The sequence below is a fragment of the Stegostoma tigrinum genome, chromosome 10, assembly GCF_030684315.1.
Source record: "Stegostoma tigrinum isolate sSteTig4 chromosome 10, sSteTig4.hap1, whole genome shotgun sequence".
Lineage (NCBI taxonomy): Eukaryota > Metazoa > Chordata > Chondrichthyes > Orectolobiformes > Stegostomatidae > Stegostoma > Stegostoma tigrinum.
Window position 1 is genome coordinate 18,245,263 of NC_081363.1, and position 19,310 is coordinate 18,264,572.

Here is a 19,310-nt window from a genome sequence, read left to right on the forward strand (position 1 = left end):
GATGCTGCTTGGCCTGCTGTGTTCATCCAGCCTCACATTTTATTATCATTGATTAGAAAGTATCCTGGTTCAGGTCTTGTTGAATTTATCAGTTATACTGCAAACTGACATACATGGATTTCGATGTGAATTATAAGTAGGCTATTAATAATGCAACTGATACAAAGGCTGGAAATTTACATCAGGTTGATCAGCATTGACGAAAGGATTTGGATGAATTGGGCAGGGGTCAGTGATGGAGGATCAGGAGAATAAAGAGACAGGAGAAAAAGATACAAGATCAGGTTTTGATCAGGACAAGGATCTCTTGTTGGAGGGGTACATTTGAGTGAAGAGCAGGAGAATTAAAACTGGTCATGACCCCTACAGTGTAGGCAAGGCCCTCAATTATTTAGGAATTGTTCATTTAACTCCTCCTGACTGTTCGGCCATTCAATGAGATTGTCACTAATCGAGTTAGTGGAGGTGATGGTATAATCATTAGACTATTAATATGGTAACCCAGGTAATGTTCTGGGGACTTAGATTCAAGTCCCACAACGGCAGATGGTGGCCTATAAACTCAAAAAAAATCTGGAATTAAGAGTCTAATAGACTCATTGAGTCATACAGTACAGAAACTCATCTGCTAAAGATGACCATGAAACAGTTGTCAGGAAAATCTCATCTGATTCACTAATGTCCTTTATGAAAGGAAACTCACCTGGTCTGGCCTACATGTGACTCCAGACCCAAATCAATGCTGTTGACTGTCAACTGTCCTGTGGGCTATTAGGAATGGAATATGAATGTTAGGTTAGCCAGCAATGCCTACGTCATGTGACTGAATTTTTAAAAAGCGAATTCCAGATAGTCAGCTTTATCTCACATCCCTGGTTACACGCAGTAAAGAATTGATTAGTCGGTGTTTGTTTCACACTGTGGAGACTGATGTTGCCTGGGAACCCTGCAACCCAATGGTATCAATGTGGACTTCACCAGCTTCAAAATCTCCCCTCCCCCACTGCATCCCAAAACCAGCCCAGCTCGTCCCCGGCCCCACTGCATCCCAAAACCAGCCCAGCTCATCCCCGCCCCCCACTGCATCCCAAAACCAGCCCAGCCTGTCTCTGCCTCCCTAACCTGTTCTTCCTCTCACCCATCCCTTCCTCCCACCTCAAGCCGCACCTCCATCTCCTACCTACTAACATCATTCCACCTCCTTGACCTGTCCATCCTCCCTGGACTGACCAATCCCATCCCTACCTCCCCACCTATACTCTCCTCTCCACCTATCTTCTTTTCTATCCATCATCGGTCTGCCTCCCCCTCTCTCCCTATTTATTCCAGAACCCTCACCCCATCCCCCTCTCTGATGAAGGGCCTAGGCCTGAAACGTCAGCTTTTGTGCACCTGAGATGCTGCTTGGCCTGCTGTGTTCATCCAGCTCCACACTTTGTTATTTTGGATTCTCCAGCATCTGCAGTTCCCATTATCTCTAATGTTAATGGGGTTGGATTTGATCTAATGATAATGCCTAAAACAGACCTGTATCCTGGTTTACTATCAATAATCCACACATTTGCATTCCCCTTTTATCTCCGTTTTTCTGGATTCCATCTCCACCCATCTGCTCACCCACCCATATCATCTTTGGCATAAATACCACTTTTCCCTAGCTGCTATCAATTCCAAAGAAGAGTCACCTGCCTTGAAACATTAACTCTGCTTTCTCCACAAAGATGCTGCAAGGACTGCTGAGTTTCTCCAGCAATTTTTTTTTAGTTTCTGTATCAAACATGCCTGAAGTTACAACCTTTGGACTTGACAGACTGATGATGGGTACTATGCAGGAAGGAGCAAAGAGGCTAGAGAAGGGCTAATGTATTTCTCTAGCCAAGCGTTATCTGAGGCGGAGGATCAGTCAGCAAACTAACAGCTGCAGGTGTGTGACAGGAAATTGAAAACAATGGCCAGGCGGTGGCTTTAAGAATGAAGAAAGCCTAATTCTTAAATGACCATTTCCCACATAACGGAAAAAAATTACTGTAATCTTTACCGAAGTGGAATCTGGGTAAAAGTCTATCATGTCCGCTGTCTAGGACACTGAAACTGAAGTTTACTTTGCGTCTGAAATTATCTTTTAAATGGGCATTCTAACAAGGCAGATCTGTGCTGCCAGGATAATGATTATCTCTGTTGGAATTTTGACATTGTAGGATTTGTTGCAGCACGAAAAAATGTTGTCAAATTCTTAAGTATGATCCGGAGATTCGATCAAAGCCAGACAACTGGACAGAATAATGAGATCGTCTGCGTGGATGTGATGGAGAAACATGACAACTCCCTGAGCTGTGCATTTACCATTTTCCGGCCTCCCATTCGTTCTGTCCAATTCCGGCAAGGAATCATGGTGTAAAAAGTGACCATCCCGCTCAGTGTTTCCGCGCTTTCCCTTTGCGAACCGTATGGAGCTGGACCGAATCTAATGGTTATTCAATTCCTCTCGATCTGGGGCCCGGTGCGTTCCACATCGTCGCTGAGGTTAAATCTTTAGGTGCAAAACAAGTGCCAGCTCAAATCCTGGCCTGATATCGCATTTGGATCCGCGAATGGGATTCTCCCCATTGTGTTCTGGGCTGTGCGCTTTTCAATCACCTCCCACGAAACTCATCTGAAGTAAAACTATGTTGAAGCACATTCCAGTAGCAGATAATAGGGGAATGGGAACAAAATCTGGCAAAGCGCGGCAGATCTGGCAGCATCTGTGAAGGAAAATACAGAGTTAACGTTTCGGGTCCGGTGACTCCGAATAGGGGAATGGTATCCCCCAGTTTGAAATTCTTCAATATAGAGACTGGTGAAAACACATGTGTCTTGCATGGAGGGGAACCGGCCCGAACTCCTGGGGGTGTGGGTGAAATTTTGGACACAAACATATGACACACCATCCAAAAATGAAGCAAATAATCCCCAAGCAACAGCTCGAAATGAAATGGTCAGACCGGACACCCTCGCCTCCCCAATCTTTGTACAAAAAGTTTCAAAGATCTCAAGTCGAAACTGCATTATGTAACGCAGAATGCTGTTGATTGGGGAAGGGGGGGGGGGTTGCGCGGTTTCTATTCACACCATTTCCTTTCTTGTAACTGCAGGAAACACGACTCAAGAAGTGAACAGGACAACGTTGAAAGGAAGGGGGTGGGGGCGTGGAGAGAGAGCGCGACAGACAGGCTCGTCGTGTCAGTTACAGCCTCTTACCTCCCCGCAGGGTTTCAGTCTTCCCAAAGATATAAAATGATCATTGAACTGCATGACCTCGAACTTAACAAACAAATAGACCTTGGTAAATAATTGCTGGTTGAGTTTAAAATTGTACATCAGTAGAGAATTGGTTCCCAAGTAATATCGCCCACTTTAATTTCTCTGTGATAACCAGCAGACAACGGCTCTATTTATTTCTCTCAGGTATATATCGAATTGAACTGAATCTGCTTCTTACACCCTTCCAAGCTTTAATCTACATCAGACACACAATTGTTCTGAGGAAGGGTCACTGGGCCGGGAACATTAACTCTGCTCTTTCTCCACAGATGTTGCCAGACCTGCTGAGTTTCTTCTGCAAAAATATTCATACATGATCTAATCTATAAGTGAAGACAAATACATAGAAAGAGAAATTGCTGGGAAAACTCAGAAAGTCACTGGGCTCGAACTGTTTTCTCTCCATAGATCCTACCATAGCTTTGAGTTTTCCTCGCAATTTCTGTTTTTGTTTCTGATTTCCAGAATCCGCAGTTCTTTTCCTCAAGAAACGGTTCCGTACGGACTTTGCAGAAAATACATTGGAATTTCGACATTCCTCATTCAAGCTTTAATGCAGTTGCAACAAAAAAAGGCATATTCTAAACACGGAAGGAAATTACTTACATTCCCATTTAGGCTACCAGGGTGTGTGGAAATGAAACAGCACTCTCATGTTTTATGAAAAAAAAAACTGAAAAGAACTGTGGCGTCTGTAAATCAGAAATAAAAACAGAACTGAGGAAGGGGTCACCGGACCCGAAACGTTAGGTCTGATTTCTCTGCACAGATGCTGCCAGAGCTGCCGAGCTTTTCCGCCAATTTTTGTTTTGTTTCCTCCTCATGTTTTTTTTTGTGACAGACCTTAGCAATGCCCACCTTCCCCAGGCTTTAGTGAGTGCCTCATAAGCCAGTCGTGAACCTTGGAATGTTGTATTACACAACTGACTGGAAAGTGGTGTCTGCTCCCAGGTAGGGAAGGCTGTGAGCCCATAGGTGATACAATCGTATGTAAACTTCTAGCCTCACGTGATAAAGCGTAGCCTGTGCCGTGGAGGCTCGACCTGTGCATGTGTCCGTGACACACAAGCCTCTAGCTACCTGCTTTTTAATTCCGTTTGCCTTCGCTTCGATTGGACCCCGCGGTGGGAGTGTGGAATAATTTGCACCATCATTCCGTGGCAGCTGCTCTCCTGGGAGTAGAGAGAGAATGTGAGTGCAGAGAAGCGAAAGTTCTTTGTGTACCGGGTATCGGGTTTGTAGGAACCAGTTGCACTTTTGTGTGCATCCGACAGGGAGTGAATGTGGATCTTGGGGCGTGAATAAGGCAGAGAGGGAGAGAAGGTAGACTATCATCCCGCCCCATGTTCGACAGGATTTCCCTTTTCCGACAGAAATGCGCCGCTCGCTTCTCCTCTCCCCGCAGAAAACAGAATGACAAACCGGTTTGACATCACGGTGTGTTTGTGTTTGAAGAGCCAACCGCAGGCAGGCCGGAAATCTGAGCACTGCACTGCCGGTCAGGAAAAAGGCTCCCCCCCCCCCCCGACCCGCTGAATAAAACAGACCGACGCTGGAACTGAGCTGGGAAACTGAGATCGTTTTTATTGAAGTCTTTCGTGCCTTGTCAGACACACACACACACACACACACACAGACAGGGGCAGACATTCTACTAGACAGTTGGGGAAACCATTCCACCTCTGCCTAAAGATAAAAGTGACTGCCCAAGTAGGAGGGAAAAGGTGGAGGAGAGTGTATTTTTGATCAGGGTCAAACATGAGCTGGTGCTGTTCCAACAGGAGGAGGTTTGCAAAGTGAAGGGTTTATAATACCGAGATTATTGGGAGTCAGTTTTGATTGCAAATTATTGGGAGCCGATTTTAGTTGCAAATTATCGGGACTGATTTTGCTTCTGGGGCGATCATGGCGAAAAATTCGCCGGACGGCTCCAGGGAGGACCTGAGCAAGATCCCGGACGAGGAGTTGGTGAAATGGGGTAAAGCGGAGCTGGTGAGGAGGCTGAGGAAGAGCGAGCAGGAGAGGATTAGCCTGATGCTAGAGCACGGCAACCTGATCAAGGACGTGAACCGGCGGCTGCAGCTCCACCTGCACGAGATCCGCGGCCTGAAGGACATCAACCAGCGGCTCCAGGACGACAACCACGAGCTCCGCGAGCTCTGCTGCTTCCTGGACGACGACCGGCAGAAGGGCAAGAGGCTGGCCCGCGAGTGGCAGCGCTTCGGCCGCTTCGCCGCGGCCGCCGTCTGGAAGGAGGTGAGCGCCTCGCAGCACAAGCTGCGGGAGCTGGAAGCCAAGCAAGAGGCGCTACTCCAGGACAACCGGGAGCTCAGAGAGATCGCCCTCATGCTGGACGACGAGCGGCACGGCGCCGGCAGCCGCAACTCCATCGACAGCCAGAGCAGCCTGATCCAACTGAATGGGGGCTCGGCCACCAGGGACGTGGGAGACGGCAGCAGTACGTCCAGCGCAGGCAGTGCCGGCAGCCCGGACCACCACCATCAGCACCACAAGGCTGGGGACAAGGGCCCTGCCCCCGTCGCAAGGTCCACCGATGACCTCTCGGGAGCCCCCCATCATAGGAGCATCCCCAACGGACTGAATGGTAAGTCCCGTTCCTTTAACACATTAGCATTTGTCCCTGCAACCTGTACCCCCTTTTTTAATGTCAACGCTCCATCCTGTTTGTATCTTTACTAAAAGTTCAACCAGGGACCAAGCTTTGGAGTTTTATTGTTGCCTGGATTTGGGTGATAAGCGGCCACATTTTCAACTTTTCAATAGCCCCCCCCCCCATACATTTCCTGCTGATATGCTATTTTGTCTTGATTTATTATTCACCTGCACTTAACCTTAGTGAAAGTTTTCTTTTGCATGCAGGTCATAACGTAGAGAGATCATAGGGTGATTGAACAGAGCGAGGAATTGGATTTTTCTTTTAGAATTAGCATTAGAATTAACCCTTATTTGCCACATACGCTCAGCTGCAAAGATGGTGCGCCAAAAGCAAGATCAGCATTAGATTTGAAATTTGAGAGGTCCATTCAGAAGCCTACTAACAGTGGAGAAGAAGCTGTTCTTGAGCCTGTTGATACCAGGTGTTTCAAGGTCTGCCCGCAGTAGAGGTTGGACCTCTAACTGGGCTGGGACGGGTCATCGACGTTGGTTGCCCTTCCGAAGCATTGGGAAGTGTGGATGGAGTTAAGGGATGGAAAGTTTGACAGCACACCATGCGTGAAATTGAAATGTACATATTAAAGTTGCCAAAAAAAATTATTCTATAAAAACCGTGGGTGCTGGAAATCAGAAATTGCCCGAAAATCTCATCAGGTCTGGCAGCATCTGTGGACCGAAAGCAGAGAAAACATTTTCAGTCGGGTGACCCTTTACAAGAAATGATAACTTGGCTTTATCCTCACAGATGCTTCCAGACCTGAGTTTCTCCAGCATTTTGAGTTTGTTGTTAATGTTGCCAGGTGGACTTTGTGGCCAGCCCATTCCAGACTAAAGTTGATTTAAAAGTTCCTTAACATTATGTGGTTGGCCTGATGAAGCACTGAGCCTTAGTTGGGATGTCATTTTATTGCTGTGCAAGACATTGGTAAGGTTGCTTTGGAGTATTGCCTTACAATTCTGGTCACCCTGTTATAGGAAGGATGTTATTAAAAAGGAAAGGGTGCAAAAAGATTTACAAGAATATTACCCAGACTGGGTGGTTTGGATTATAAGGAGAGGCTTGGGTATGGAAGGTTTGAGTTATAAGGAGAGGCTTGGGTATGGAAGGTTTGAGTTATAAGGAGAGGCTGGTAACCTGGGACATTTTTCTCTGGAACATAGCACGCCGAGGGATGATCTTATAGAGGTCTAAAAAATCATGAAGGGCAGAGATAAAGTAAATATCCCAGGTGTTTTCCCCATGGTTGGAGAGCCCAAAACCAGAGGGTTTCAGGTGAGAGGGGAAAGGTTTAAAACGGATCTGTGGGGCAACTTTTTCACACAGAGGGCGGTGCATATATGGAACAAGCAACCAGAGAAAGCGGTAAGCGGGGAGTACAACTGCAACAGTTAAAAGACATTTACACAGCGGCGTGAATAGGAGAGTGGTAGTTATTGGAACAAGGTAAGCCAATTGGACCTCATAGAATATGAGTTCCCTGACTGGAGCTGATAATCTGATCAAATCAGGGAGCCCTGGCAAACATATAAAAAGAAGAGTGTCAGACATCCTGGCAGTCTTAAGAGCTGGCCCTGAGAGAATTTAGTCGTGAGATCTTGTTGTAGCTCTATAAAACTTTGGTTAGACCGCACTTGGAATACTGCGTCCAGTTCTGGGCGCCCTATTACAGGAAAGATGTGGATGCTTTGGAGAGGGTTCAGAGGAGGTTTACCAGGATGCTGCCTGGACTGGAGGGCTTATCTTATGAAGAGAGGTTGACTGAGCTCGGTCTCTTTTCATTGGAGAAAAGGAGGAGGAGAGGGGACCTAATTGAGGTATACAAGATAATGAGAGGCATAGATAGAGTTGATAGCCAGAGACTATTTCCCAGGGCAGAAATGGCTAGCACGAGGGGTCATAGTTTTAAGCTGGTTGGAGGAAAGTATAGAGGGGATGTCAGAGGCGGGTTCTTTACACAGAGAGTTGTGAGAGCATGGAATGCGTTGCCAGCAGCAGTTGTGGAAGCAAGGTCACTGGGGTCATTTAAGAGACTGCTGGACATGCATACGGTCACAGAAATTTGAGGGTGCATACATGAGGATCAATGGTCGGCACAACATTGTGGGCTGAAGGGCCTGTTCTGTGCTGTACTGTTCTATGTTCTATGTTCTAAGGGTATCTCCATACGTAAATAAAGGGTGACTTGGTGCCAGGATACCTGCCTCTATGGAGTTATTTCAGTGGTGATGAGAGTAAAGCACCTCCTGAAGAAACTCACTCGCAATAGTCATCTTTGAGTTAGGATAAGCATTGCTTCCATCATGCTGTTATTTTCAGCAGGTTCTATTTATTCAGATGTTGTGCGAATAACAAGGAGAACCAATAAGGAGCACTTGGAGAACTTGGACATAACCCTTCGATGTTTCTCCCAGGTGTGCATATACCTTAGAAGAGAAAATGTCTGTTTCAGGCACCCCAAGGGACCTCCTTGGCCTATAGAATCAACAAGACCAGGTTACACCTGTTGGAAGAAAAAGTGAGTGTGGTCAAAGATGCCTCAGCTCCCGTGTCTGTATCTGAGCTTAGGTCTTTGCTTAGGCTGATGAAATATTACAGATAGTTCATACGTAGTGTGGCCTTCATCCTGGCACCTTTGCATCAACTGTTTAAAAAGGGTCAGCCGTGGAAGTGGTTGCGTAGCCAAGCCATAGCTTTCAGGGAAGTGAAGAAACAAGTATCATCTTCTAAGGTGTTGACAGAGTGATCCCAAGTGAGATCTGGTATGGCATTAAGGTACGATTAGCTCATAGATGGTCCAGTGGAAAGGAACGTCCAATAGCATATGCATTCAGGATGTCAATATGCCCAGATAGAGAAGGAGCCAGGAAGTTCCACAAATACCTTTTACGGATGTAAATTTTTAATAATAATGGACCACAAACCCCTACTCGGCCCATTTGAAGAGGACAGGGCAGTGCTGTCCATGGCTACAGGTCAAATTCAGTAATGGGCTCTAATTTTAAGTGCATGTAATTACAACTTGGAACACCTTCTGGGAGGTTAAGTAGCAAGTGCGAATGCATTGAGCCCCCTCCGACTGGCAGATACACCACTGATCATACAGCCACCAGAACTACAACGGTAGTAGATTTGCCAACTTCAGGTACATTTAAGTCGTCATTAGACAAGCATATGGACATACATGGAATAGTGTAGGTTAGATGGGCTTGAGATCGGTATGACAGGTCGGCACAACATCGAGGGCCGAAGGGTCTGAATTGTGCTGTAATGTTCTATGTAAATTACTCTATGTAAATTTTCTGGACACATTTCCAGCCAAAGTAGAGGATGGCATATTATTACAGGGAGTAAGAGTGAACGTCCCAAGCAAAGGTTGCTGCCTGGTCGAACTCCTCCATGGTCATCCAGAGGTCTCCAAAATTAAGATGTTGACAAGAAGTTGTGTCTGGTGGCTGTGTTGGTCGGGCAGTGCCCAGAGTGTCAACAAGGATAAAAATTACCACCAGCAGCTCTCCCACTTTCATGGGAATGGCCTAGACTCAGATACACATCAATTATTCAGGTCCTTTTATGGGCTCAATGTTCTTAATTATTGTGGATACCTAATAAAGCGGTTGGACATGCATAGAGTTTCATTCATACAACACAGGGGCAAAGATATAAAAACTACGCACGTCTTTTGCAATACACAGAATTCTGGAAGTGTTAGTCACAGATAACAGGCCATCGTTTACCAGCAGGGAATATGAGTATTTCCTAAACACAAGTGGTATTCGACATGTAAGGACAGCTTCATGCTATCCATCATTCAATGGTTTGGCAGGAAGACCGGACCAAACTTTAAAGGCAGGCATAAAGAAACAGCTTACAACTTCACTGGATATCAAACTGTCACGGTTCTTATTTGATTATAGGACCACCCTTCGTGCAACTATGGGGAGAAGAGTGTGCACCAGGTTAAATCTGATCTTCTTGGAACTTGGGGTGGGGTGGTGAAACAGCATCAGAAGTGTCAGAGCCAGAAACAAGACTCCACTAAGCGAGAGAGACAGTTTACATAGGAGTGTAGGACATCCTGTTCACTCTAAGAGCTGGCTCTGAGGGAGCTGGATCAGTGTTAAAGACTGTCCACATGTAAATAAAGGGTGACTTTGTGTCAGGATACTGCCCACTGTGGGGTTATTTCAAAAACGTTTAGAGAGACATGGGGCAAATGCAGGCTAATGGGACTAGTTTAGTGCAGGAAACCTGGTCGGCGTGGATGATTTGGGCCAAAGGGTCTGTTTCCGTGCTGTTTGACTCTAGTGGGTAGAATTTGCAGTTAAAATTTCATACTCCAGCCATTTGACTGAAGCAGCTAATTGTGTCCCATGTTCCTTTGACAAAAAGGTGTTCCTAGATTTACATTTGATTTCAGTGCCAATTAATATTTCTTTCTGACTTTCCTTTAGCCACTTTCTATAGCCTTTCCTCCAAGTGCTCAGAAATTGACCAGGAAAGGGATGAAAAGTAGTATTAAGAAAAAAAAATCATCTGCCAAATGCACCATCTCCTACCCACTAACCTCATCCCGCCTCCTTGACCTGTCCATCCTCCTTGGACCAATCTATCCCCTCCCTAACTCCCCACCAACATTCACCTTCACTGGCCCCAACCCCGCTTCTTTGACCTGTCTGTCTCCTCTCACTCTATCTTCTCATTTACCCATCTTCAATCTGCCTCCCCCTGCCTCCTTACTTATTTCAGAATCCCCTTCCTCTCCCCATTTCTGATGAAGGGTCTAGGCCCGAAACGTCAGCTTTCCTGCTCCTCTGATGCTGCTTGGCCTGCTGTGTTCATCCAGCTTCACACTGTGTTATCGCCCCATTTTCATGGTTTGTTTGGTATGACAGAACCTTTTGAATATTGCTGTCGAAAAGCCTTGTGTGTCTTATAATTACTGGGACAGATGCAGGAAGACCAAATCTCAATGGGTGCAGCAGATCATTTCAGAAGTTTTGCAGTAATAGCATGTGTGAGGTTCGTGCGCTGCCCTGAATCAGTGTGGGAAAAGACAACAATCTCTAACTTTGCCTGATGGAACTATGGGCCTAAGTGAAGTTCTTTTTGAGAATTCTGCGTTAGAACTACCAATTCAGATTCTGGAAGCATAAAACAGATGTGTTGACATCTGGAATGAAGCAGCAAACCAAACCACCCATTTTATTTCAGAGCCTCCTTCCCCTCCCCATTTCTGAAGATGGATCCCAACCCGAAACGTCAGCTTTCCTGCTCCTCTGATGCTGCCTGGCCTGCTGTGTTCCTCCAGCTCCACACTGTGTTATCTCACTCTTTTTTTTATTTGATGGTTTTGTTTCCTTTCGGTGTCAAAGCAACCAATAAATTTTCCATGTCAAATTGTTCTTTTTAAAATACAGGATTCCTGAATCATAATGTTGCTTTTTTAAAAATTGCTGAATGGAGCTTTGAATTGTATTCAGTTTTTCAAGCATCTCGTAAGAACTTCTTGACAAATTTAATTTCTGAAATACCATTTGTGAATTAAACCCTGTTGGGGAGGCCTAGTGGTATGATGGCAGGACAGTCAACACAGAGACCCAGGTAATATCTGATGGACCTGGGATCAAATCCCGCCGTGGCTGATGGTGGAATTTGAATTCAAATAAAAACATCAGGAATTAAAATACCTAGTTCACTGATGTCCTTTAGGGAAGGAAACTGCTGTGCTTACCTTGCCTGGTCTACATATGGCTCCAAAACCACAGCAATGTGGTTGACTCTTAATTGCCGTCTGGGCAGTTAGGGATGGGCAATAATTACTACCTGGTCAGTGACACCTTAATTTAAAAAAAAGAACAGTTCTACAATGAAAATTTGAAGAGAACATGTAGGATGTATCCAGACTAAGAAGCGTCTGTTGAGAGAGAAAAACAGTTCAAGTTTCAGGATAATAAAATGTGAGGCTGGATGAACACAGCAGGCCCAGCAGCATCTCAGGAGCACAAAAGCAGACGTTTCGGGCCTAGACCCTTCATCAGAGAGTTTCAGGACCGTTACCCATACTGAGGGATATGGCAGTGGGAGGGAAAGTGGAATTAAGATTAATCATCAGTCATGATTGTATTGAATAATGGAGCATGTTTGAGGGGCTGTAAATTCTATTTCTGTATCTTATGAACAACTAGATTGTAATATATTCCAGGGGAGTCTTAGTTTCTTAATTGGGATACGCTTTTGAAAGTAACATGGTTGCAGAATTGATTGAATTGTGCATAAAATGCACACAATATCACAACTGACATGCAGTAGTTTTGTTCTCACTTTGAAGATAGTGGTTCCTTAATTATAAATTACTGCATTTTGAAAGTTATGGGCTGCAGGACATGCTGCTGTATGCAATGTGATGGTATTGATTTATGGAGTGATCAGTTCTGACAGTACCAGAATAGTTGGTCAGATAGCTCTTAAAGATCAAGGGAAATAAAAGGAAGATTTGCATTTTTATGATGTCTTTTAAGGCAATTGGACTTCTCTAAGAGCTTTGCAACCAATGAACTTCTTTTGAAGTATGATCATTATATTATTGTATAGAAAGTAGTGCAACCAGTTTGTAATTTGATAATGGCCAGGTAATCTGTATTTTATCTGCAGAAGAATAGACATTGTTCAATGCACTGGGGATATTGCCCCTGCTCCTCTTCAAAATAATGCCACAGCTCTTTTTAGTTGACCGGAGAATGCAAATAGTGCCAGTCTCAGAAACTGGCCAATTGTGAACTATGTCTGACCTCTCTCACCCTGTATTAGTGAAAGGAAATATTAGTCACAGTTCTGAAGTCATGTTTCCTATTCTTTTTAAACCTTGAATGAGGAGAGAATTGAACCCTTGCCATGACTTTAGTTTGTTTCCTCCATTACCCCTTCAATGACGAAGATACAAGGGAACAGACAGTTGACATTTCTTTTCATTTTACACCGAGCATTTATGTAGCATCTTTGACCATGCTGCAATTCCATAGGAGGTGTTTCTACCAAAGTTGTAGACTTAACCATCTAATGGAAATATTAAGAAAGCCGACCAAAAGCTTGGTCGAAGACTTGGATGTTGAGGAATTTTTAAAGAGGTTGTGGTGGGTGAGTGGTATGTTGTAACTTGGGGAAGGAGTTCCTGGCTGGCAGCCCGAAGGCATAGCTGGCTCCAATGAAATAACTAAAATAAGGGACGTGCATGAGGCCAGAATCAGAGGATGGCAGCACTTGTAGTTGGTTATAAAGCAGGGGAGTTACCTGATATACATGAGGCAAGACCGCTGGAGTGGGCTGTTAGGGAAACCAAATTAAGATATGAAGTATGATTTATATTCTTAAAGTGAAATTGTCTAGCTGGCATTTTGAGTGATGCATATTTCACTGTGGAAAATGTGAAGAACCTTTCCTGATAATTTCTACTCAGCAAATCTAGAGGGTTAAATATTACTGCATGTTTCCATAGTCTTTCTAGTACCCTCAATTTTAACAGCAGCAGGAACACATGATCTTGGTGTTGACTGATTTGTCATGTTTGTCCTTACAAACATGAAATCTGTCCACTTCATTGTTGAATCAAAACTCAGAGAAAGTGTGCCTATTATTTATTTAAAATGGATTCTAATTTCTCTTTCATTTAAATGGAAGTTTCCGATGGCCTGATGATTGTTAGATGTGCAGTTAATGGATTTTTGCTACATTTGCTGTTATTTTATTTGTGGAATGGTTATCTGAGCCAAAAGACTATGATCTTATCAGCCTGTTTCCTTTAATCTTATCCTGTTTATCCCAGGATTACATCGGGCATATTCAACTACCAGTGTATTGGGAAAACAAACTCATCTGGTTTAATTACTGTTATCCTCCATAGAAGTGATGGGTCCTTTCAAAGTTGATATTGATGGTATAACCTCATTACTTCATTAACTTTATTAACTTGTTGAGACATAGCTATTATTTGCTCACTCTTTGTATCCTGTTACATATACATATAACAATTTTCTGGACTGTGGGTTTAAAGGAGGGTTATTGTACTTGAGTCGACAGTGTTGCATTGAAACCCAGAGGAAAAAAAACTGCTGGCATCATTACAAAGCTTGGCAGGGGTGGTCTGTGGTGGATTTGTGTTGTTGACTCAACAGTTGAGAATCTGCTGGTTGTTGTGATTTGCATCAACACACCAGTTACATTTTACTGAACTGTATTAGTCTCATTCAGCTTGACAGAAAGTTCACAATTTGGTGCTGCCTGCTGTATTGCCAGTGGCCTCTGAGCCATTGTGCTGCTGGATCAATGACCTTTTGCAAGTGAGGCGGAAGGAGTGCAGCCAGCAGATCCTGAAAGTGTGCTGACAGAGCTGGCCTAACTTGTGCAGTTGGGAAATGGGCTGCAAGGGTTGCATCAGGTTGTAGGAGGTGTCTGGGAGGACTAGAACAGATTGCTCTTTAGTTGGTGGGTCTTGCCTGAGGGAGTTGGTCTCTACCACTTCTCCAGGAATGATGGAGATGATCTTTATTAAAAAAAATCATGGATGCGTGTGACCCAGCACCTAATGTTCACCCCTAGCTGAATTTTTTTAACAATGATGGTGAGTTATCATCTCTGGACCACTGTTGTCTATACAGTGTACATATCATGTGGAAATGCTGATGTTGGACTGGGGTGGTCAAAGTCAGATGACACCAGGTTATAGTCCAACAGATTTATTTGAAATTACAAGCTTTTGGAGCATTGCCCCTTGTCAGGCAAGATGAGAGAGAGCACACAGGCACAAAATTTATAGGCAGAGAGATCAAAAGGTCATACAGATGGTGTGAGTGGAGTGTCAACAGGCCCAATAATAGTCTCTGCAAGTGATCAAGAGTGTCAGACGGTGTGAGTAAAGTGACAACAGCTGAATAACAAGCAAAGGGATGACCTATAATCTGAATAAATGAGGCAGAGAGATCGTACAAAAAAATTTAAAATACAGTGGTGCTGGAGACAAACCAAATGATTGGAGTGACATAACGGCTATAAAAGCTGCATGCTGAGGGTCTAACCAAAGTAATAAGTAATCCAAAACTGAACAAACTGCATAGCGACCTGAGGGAGAGTGGGCACTATGGTTTTAACTCCATGGCAGTTGATGATACAGTTCAGAGTTAGGATGTATACTCTTTGAAGAGAGAGAGGAACTGACAGTTGAATTGCTCTCATTTCTCTGCTGCTCTTGTTGATCTATCTAGTAGAGCTGTAAAATATATATGTTTTATATATATATACATAGAGGTCTTGTAAGTTTGAATCTACAGCTAGTTGGACAGAGGGTTTTTTTTAAATTCACTCACGGGCATTGCTAGCTGGACAGCATTTATTACCCAGCTCTGTCTGACCTTCAGATGGTAGTGGTGAGCTGCCTTCTTGAACTGCTGAAGTCCTTGTGCTGAAGCTTGACCCACAATGCACTTAGGAAGGGAATTCCAGGATTTTGACCCAGCAACAATGAAGGAATGGCGATATATTTCCAAACCAGGATGGTGAGTGCCTTGGAGAGAACTTACAGGTGGTGGTGTTCCCACATGTCTGCTGCCCTTGTCCTTCTAGACAGAAGGACATTGGTTTGGAAGGTGCTGCCAGAGGATCCGTGGTGAATTTCTGCAGTCTACCTTGTAGATCAGTGTCAAGCTTCTTAAGAGTTGTTGGACCTGCACCCATCAGACAATTGGGAGTATTCCATCACACTCCTGACTTGTGCCTGGTAGATGGTGGACAGGCTTTGGGAAGTGAGGAGGTGAGTTACTAGCTGCAGTATTCCTAGTTGCTGACCTGCTTTTATCACCACAGTATGTATATGGAAAATCCAGTTGCGTTTCCGGTCAATTGTAACCTCTATGATGATGATAGTGGGGAATCCAGTGATGATAACACCATTGAATGTCAAAGGGAGGGTGGTTAGATTGTCTATTATTGGTGATGGTCATTGCCGGGTATTTAAATAGCGCAAATGTTCCTTGCCATTTGTCAGCCCAAGCCTAGATGTCGTCCAGATCTTGTTGCATTTGAATGTGGATTCCTTCAGTATCTGAGGAGTCATGAATGATGCTGGACATTGTGCAATCATCAGTGAACATCCCCCCTTCTGACCTTATGGTGGAGCAAAAGTCATTGATGATTGGGCCTAGGACACTACCCTGAGGAACTCCTGCAGAGATGTCCTGGTGCTGAGATAATTGACCTCCAACAACCACGACCAGCTTGCTAAATGCCAGGTTTGATGCCACCAGCAGACATTTTGCCTCCTGATACCAAGGGCTGTCACTGTCACTTCATCTCTAGAACTCAGCTCTTTTGTCCATGTTTGTACCAAGGCTGTAATGAGATCAGGAACTGAGTGGCCCTGGCGGAACCCAAACTCGGCGTCGCTGAGCAGGTGCTGCTCGATTAGTGCTGTTGATGAACCCTTCCATCACTTTACTTTCACTTCCATTCACTTTACTGACGACCAAGAGTATACTGATGGGGTGGTAATTCACAGGACTGGATCTGTGTTGTTTTTTTGTGTACAGTACTATTTGGGCAATCTTCCACATTATTGGTTTGATGCCAGTGTAGTAACTGTACTGGAAAAGCTTGGCTAGGGGAGAGGCAAGTCTGGAGCACAAGCCTTTAGTGCTGTTGCCAGAATGTTGTCAGGGCCCATTGTCGTATCACTCTGACCATTTCTTGGTATCATGTGGAGTGAATCAAATTTGCTGCAGACTGGCATCTGTAATCCTGGGGACCCTGGAGGATGCCGAGTTGGATCATCCACTCTATACTTCTGGCTGAAGATTGCTGAGAATGCTTCAGCCTTATCTTTTGCACTGATGTGTTGGGTTTAGCTGTCATTGAGGATGGGGATATTTGTGGAGCTTCCACCTCCTCCAGTGAAGTGTTTAATTGTACATCACATTCATAGTCATGTGTGTGGCAGGACTGCAGAGCTTAAATCTGATTGCTTTGCTCTATCTCTTGTTGCATATGCTGTTTAGCACAGAAGTAGTCTTGTTTGGTAGCTTCACCAGGTTGACACCTCGTTTTAGGTATTTTTAGGTAAGCCTGGTGCTGCTCCTGGCATGCCTGCTGCATTCTCCATTGAACCCTGGCTTGATGGTAATGGTTGAGTGGGTGATACGCGGGGCCATGAGGTTACAGATTGTGCTGGAGTACAATGTTGCTGCTGTTGATGGGCCATATGCCTCGTAGATGCTCAGTCTTGAGTTGCTAGATCTGTTTGAAGTCTGTCCCATTTAGCCTGGTGGTAGCGCCACATAACACATTGGAGTTTATTCTCAATGTGAAGGTGGGACTTCGTTTCCATAAGGACTGTGCAATGGTCACTCTTACCGTTAGTGTCATGGACAGATGCATCTGCAGCTGGCAGATTGGTAAAGATGAACAAGTATGTTTTTCCATCTTGTTAGTTCCCTCACCACCTACCAGACCCAGTCTAGCAGCTGTGTCCTTTAGGACCTGACCAGCTCGATTTGTAGTACTGCTGCTGAGCCACTCTGCATGGTGGACATTGAAATCCTCTGTGCAGAATACATTTTGTGCCCTTGCCATGCTCATTCCTTACCTCTAACTGTTGTTCAATATGGAGGGGTACTGATTTATCAGCCAATGGAGGGCAGTACGTGGTAATCAGCAGCCGGTTTCCTTGCCCATGTTCAACCTCAACCCATGAGATTTTATGGAGTCTGGAGTCAATATTGAGATATAGGTCTGTGGTTAAACTCTGTTAAGTTGTTGCTTGACTAGTCTGTGTGACAGCTCTCCCTATTTTAGCATTAGCCACCAGAAGTTAGCGGATTGATAGGGCTGTTTCTTTTGCTGGCTTTTCCAGTGACTAGTTCATTCCCAGGTGGTCTGTCCAGTTTCATTTCTTTGTTGAGACTTTATTGTGATTGACACAACTGAGTGGCTTGCTAGGCCATTCCAGATGGCAGTTAAGAGTCAACCGTTGAGTCAGAGTAAACTTTTAATTCCACCATCTGCCAGGGTGGAATTCACACCAGCATCCCCAGAAGATTAGCTGAGTTTCTGGATTAAAGTTTGGCAATAATGCCACTAGACCATTGCCTTCTTTTCCCCTTGGGGAAACGGGAGAGGTCATAGGGTGTGGAAGATGGATAAAAAGAGAGAGAGTGAGGCCTGGAGGACGGATAAAAGAAAGTAACGGACAAGAGGAGAAAGAAAATAAGGATTAAATTTTGTTTGAGGATGATCAATGAAACATTAGTTGCTCCATAAAGCACTTAGTCACCTGCTCAGGTTTTAAGAGATGAAGTAAGACAAAAAAAAGGTGGATGCTGGAAGTCTGAAACAAAAACAGAAATTGCTGGAAAAACTCAGCAGGTCTGGCAGTATCTCATAGACTCAAAGTCATAAAGCACGGAAACAGACCCTTCGATCCAACCAGTCCATGCCGAACATAATCCCAAACTAAACTAGTTCCATCTGCCTCTCCTGACCCATATCCCTCCAAACCTTTCCTATTTAGGTTCAATTACTGTACTGGCTGAAGTAACCCCGGAGTTAAACATTAACAGTGATTTCTCTCTAGTAACACCTGCTGCCTAAGGCCTTCTGGGACAATGGCAACTGTCACTTCACTGTAACTACAGTACATCTTGTGGAGAGAAAAGACAGTTAATATTTTGAGTCCAGTGACCCTTCCTCAGAACTGAAGGACTTAAGAAATGAAAGTTAGTTTTGCAATCAGGTGCATGCATTTGGGAAATTAGTCCCTAAACTGTGAAGTTAAAGCAGAATCATTATTAGAAATGTAACTGTATTTTTAAATTTCCTTGAAGAAGTTTACTTGAAGAGGATACCAGAGGACTGCAGAACCCTACCTCATTATGTCCCAGTGCCTTCTGCAGAGAATCGTGGAGGCAAGAATTTTCAAGTTTAAGTTTGCCAAGGATCAATCTAGACATATGTTCATTAATTTAGATTACAGTTACTACAGTGAATTCCGACTGTGTTTGCTGCATTTAGAAAACCTGATTTCGGAATTGTGTCATGTCAAGATGCACATAGTGAAATGAAATGAGTCTTGCGAACTGTAGTTATTTTATTCTCTTTCATCTCTTTCTTTCTGTTGCTGGAAAAGAAAATCTATACTGCAATATATATTTTTGTGTCTGCAATAATTTGAGTTCCAGCCATTGTATTGCAGATGAACATGATAGTCAATTTGTAATATACAAACAAACATAACATCATGTAACCACTTGTGGTATTGGTTTGAGGGTAGAATGGTGGACAGGAGACTAGT

General features: G+C 44.3%; 1 protein-coding gene across 3 annotated transcripts in view; it reads left to right on the plus strand.

Moving 5' to 3' along the window:
- The first annotated feature begins 4,300 nt into the window (after window positions 1–4,300).
- The window catches only part of ccdc85ca (coiled-coil domain containing 85C, a), a 254,322-nt gene continuing 239,312 nt past the window's right edge, over window positions 4,301–19,310 (plus strand). For all 3 annotated transcript variants that reach the window (XR_007248276.2, XM_048537710.2, XM_048537712.2), the window contains exon 1: window positions 4,301–5,908. Coding sequence is in view for 2 of the 3 variants with exons in the window: in XM_048537710.2 (XP_048393667.1) it covers window positions 5,209–5,908 (700 nt within the window). In the remaining variant the exon portion in view is untranslated. The remainder of the gene's footprint in view (window positions 5,909–19,310) is intronic.